The sequence below is a fragment of the Limulus polyphemus genome, unplaced genomic scaffold (genome assembly GCF_000517525.1).
Source record: "Limulus polyphemus unplaced genomic scaffold, Limulus_polyphemus-2.1.2 Scaffold8936, whole genome shotgun sequence".
In the NCBI taxonomy this organism is placed as follows: Eukaryota; Metazoa; Arthropoda; class Merostomata; order Xiphosura; family Limulidae; genus Limulus; species Limulus polyphemus.
Window position 1 is genome coordinate 22,226 of NW_013674546.1, and position 3,147 is coordinate 25,372.

The 3,147-nt window shown below is 33.2% G+C and overlaps 1 protein-coding gene across 1 annotated transcript in view; it reads right to left on the reverse strand.

Moving 5' to 3' along the window:
• Window positions 1-1,015, reverse strand: part of LOC106475654 — a 17,619-nt gene extending 16,604 nt beyond the window's left edge. Inside the window, exons 1-2 of the mRNA XM_013936334.2 lie at window positions 855-1,015; window positions 620-692 (exon numbers count right to left, since the gene is read on the reverse strand). Of these exons, the coding sequence (XP_013791788.2) occupies window positions 620-692; window positions 855-943 (162 nt within the window). The 5' untranslated portion in view covers window positions 944-1,015. The remainder of the gene's footprint in view (window positions 1-619; window positions 693-854) is intronic.
• Window positions 1,016-3,147: the final 2,132 nt, after the last annotated feature.

The window sequence follows — 3,147 nt, forward strand, 5'->3', positions numbered from 1 at the left end:
AGGTAGATACTTATACATAGGTAGATACATATACATAGGTAGATACATATACATAGGTAGATACATATATATGTATAGGTAGATACATATACATAGGTAGATACATATATACATAGGTAGATACATACATATAGGTAGATACATATATATAGGTAGATACATACGTATATATAGGTAGATACATATATATAGGTAGATACATATACATAGGTAGATACATATACATAGGTAGATACATATACATAGGTAGATACATATATACATAGGTAGATACATACATATAGGTAGATACATACATATAGGTAGATACATATACATAGGTAGATACATACATATAGGTAGATACATATATATAGGTAGATACATACGTATATATAGGTAGATACATATATTTAGGTAGATACATATATATAAGTAGATACATATATATAGGTAGATACATATACATAGGTAGACACATACGTATATATAGGTAGATTCATATATATATATAGGTAGATTCATATGTATAGGTAGATACATATATTTAGGTAGACGTATGTGTATGAGTCATCGTAGTATCATTGATCACGTAAAAAGGAACCATAATGAAAGTCGACATATCAACTTTATCACTCACATTTCCAATGTGTCGTTTTACTTCTTCGGTCTTCGAATCCCTCATTGGATTATCGAATCCACAGAGACCAATTCTGAAAAAGAAAAGAAAAAAAAGATTAGAATCAGGTGTTTATAATTAATAACCGATATGAACGTCATCCGTATTTGGTTAATTCTAGTTTGACACTAGGTAATGTACTTGATATATAAACAAACGAACAGAATTGATAAAAAAAATAGTTTAATTAGCTAACCTATAACCATCAAATCCGTCATCCGATCCGTTAACTGTTAGGACAGGAACTCGGGCATAGGCTTTGGCTACTCTCCTATTTCTCTCCATACAAATGACTTTAGCCCAGATTTCGTCGTCAATTTGGTCCCACTTATTAAGAACCTCTTGTATGTGATCCTACAGAAGTTATAAATATAAAAAACATGTGATTTCGTCTAGTTATTAAAGTCTGTTTTACTGTTAGTCGACACCATTGATCCCTTACTTTGACACTGTTAGTTTTGTATACCGTTACGTAAACTCATCACATCAAACAGTTACATTTGTCGTTGTTAGTTTAGTTTAACGTTACGTAAACTCATCACATCAAACAGTTACATTTATCGTTGTTAGTTTAGTATACCTTTACGTAACATTAAACTAAACTAACAACGACAAATGTAACTGTTTGATGTGATGAGTTTACGTAACTAAACTAACAACGACAAATGTAACTGTTTGATGTGATGAGATTAAACTTTACGTAACATTAAACTAAACTAACAACGACAAATGTAACTGTTTGATGTGATGAGTTTACGTATCAAATTACTATTGTTTGGTATTATTTTCACCTTCATCTTTATTGTCAGCGAGCGATAATTATAAATAGAAAATATAGATAGGAGTTTCACTAAATAATTGAAATGAGATTTCGTGAATGTCAAAGCAATTAGAATTCCTGATATTCTCGCTAAACACGCACAACAGGAAACTCATTCAAAAACAAAGTATAATCTCAGTCAAAGCAGTTAAAATTTCTGATATTCTCGCTAAACACTCACAACAGGAAACTCATTCAAAAACAAGCTATAATCTCAGTCAAACAGTTAGAATTCCTGATATTCTCGCTATACACGCACAACAGGAAACTCATTCAAAAACAAGCTATAATCTCAGTCAAAGCAGTTAGAATTCCTGATATTCTCGCTAAACACGCACAACAGGAAACTCATTCAAAAACAAAGTATAATCTCAGTCAAAGCAGTTAGAATTTCTGATATTCTCGCTAAACACGCACAACAGAAAACTCATTCAAAAATATCTACAAACTTTTCATTTTAAGCCCCATTCGTTCATAAGGGGAGAGGGGGTTGACTCGTGTATAGGGGCCAATAAACAAAAATATGCCAACAATCCTAGTGAGTCAACCAGAGGCTAACATAACGCAAGCCATCTATACGGAGCTATGATAATTTTCAGAAACAATCATACATTTTGGTTCAAATTGTTTAATTTTGACGGTCTTATTTTAACTAGGTGGTGATTTTGAGGTCGGGGGAAGATTAGAGACCTTAATTTCTCCCAAATTTATGGCGTGCCACAACAGAGTAGCTATAGAAACGCCCCTTTTGTATTACTAACCACAGACAACCTATCAAAAAAACAAGTTGAGAATTTATTGAAGTATGTGAAATTAGCTGTAGGAATAAAGAACGGTTGACGAGTTAGATAGTTAAGCCTGACAACCACTAGTGTTTTCAATAAACCATAAAGGCCAGGTGGTCTTCAAATCAGAAAATCACTTAGTAAAGCACCATTTATAACAATTTTGAGCAAAAATCCCTTTTTGTCGAGGTCAAAGTAAAAACGAAACGCCTTCTATAGCTCGAGGTACCTCGTGGTGTTCACGTTCCTTGACGTGGGAGGATCTTTTAAAGTCAATAAGTGGATGAACTATTATCCCATATTTAACACCAAATGACGTCTACAGCCGAATTTTTCACCACCCGTGGTAACACCATACTTAAACATGATTTAGGGATCTCTAGACTTTGCAAATAACATACAAAAAAAAAGGTTTAGTTATCACTTACCGTTCCCCTGGTGACTCAGTGGTACGTCTGAGGACGTATCACAGAAAAAATCGGGGTTCGATACCCGCGATGATCAAAGTACCGATAAGTCATTGAATAGTTTTGCAACAAAGAAAGAAAGAAGATTATTGATTATCACCCTAAAACTTTTTTACAATTCTTCATCTGTGGTGCACAGGTTCGTTTCAACGCAGGCCTAGCGATATTCTTCTGATTTAAAAGTATTCACATCCTCGGTATGGTTTCAAGCCTTTGCAACAACAATAATAACTCCCGATTATGGTCCATCAACAATAACGAAGAATCTTAATCAATTATATGATTTTTGAGCACTGGTTAGTATAAAGTTTCAGTTTTATGGGTGTAAAAAAAAAGTCTTTATATTTCAGATACTTCCCTGAGCACTAACTGGTTTATAGACATGTTACATTAATTAAAATATAGTTTGTTTGCTTG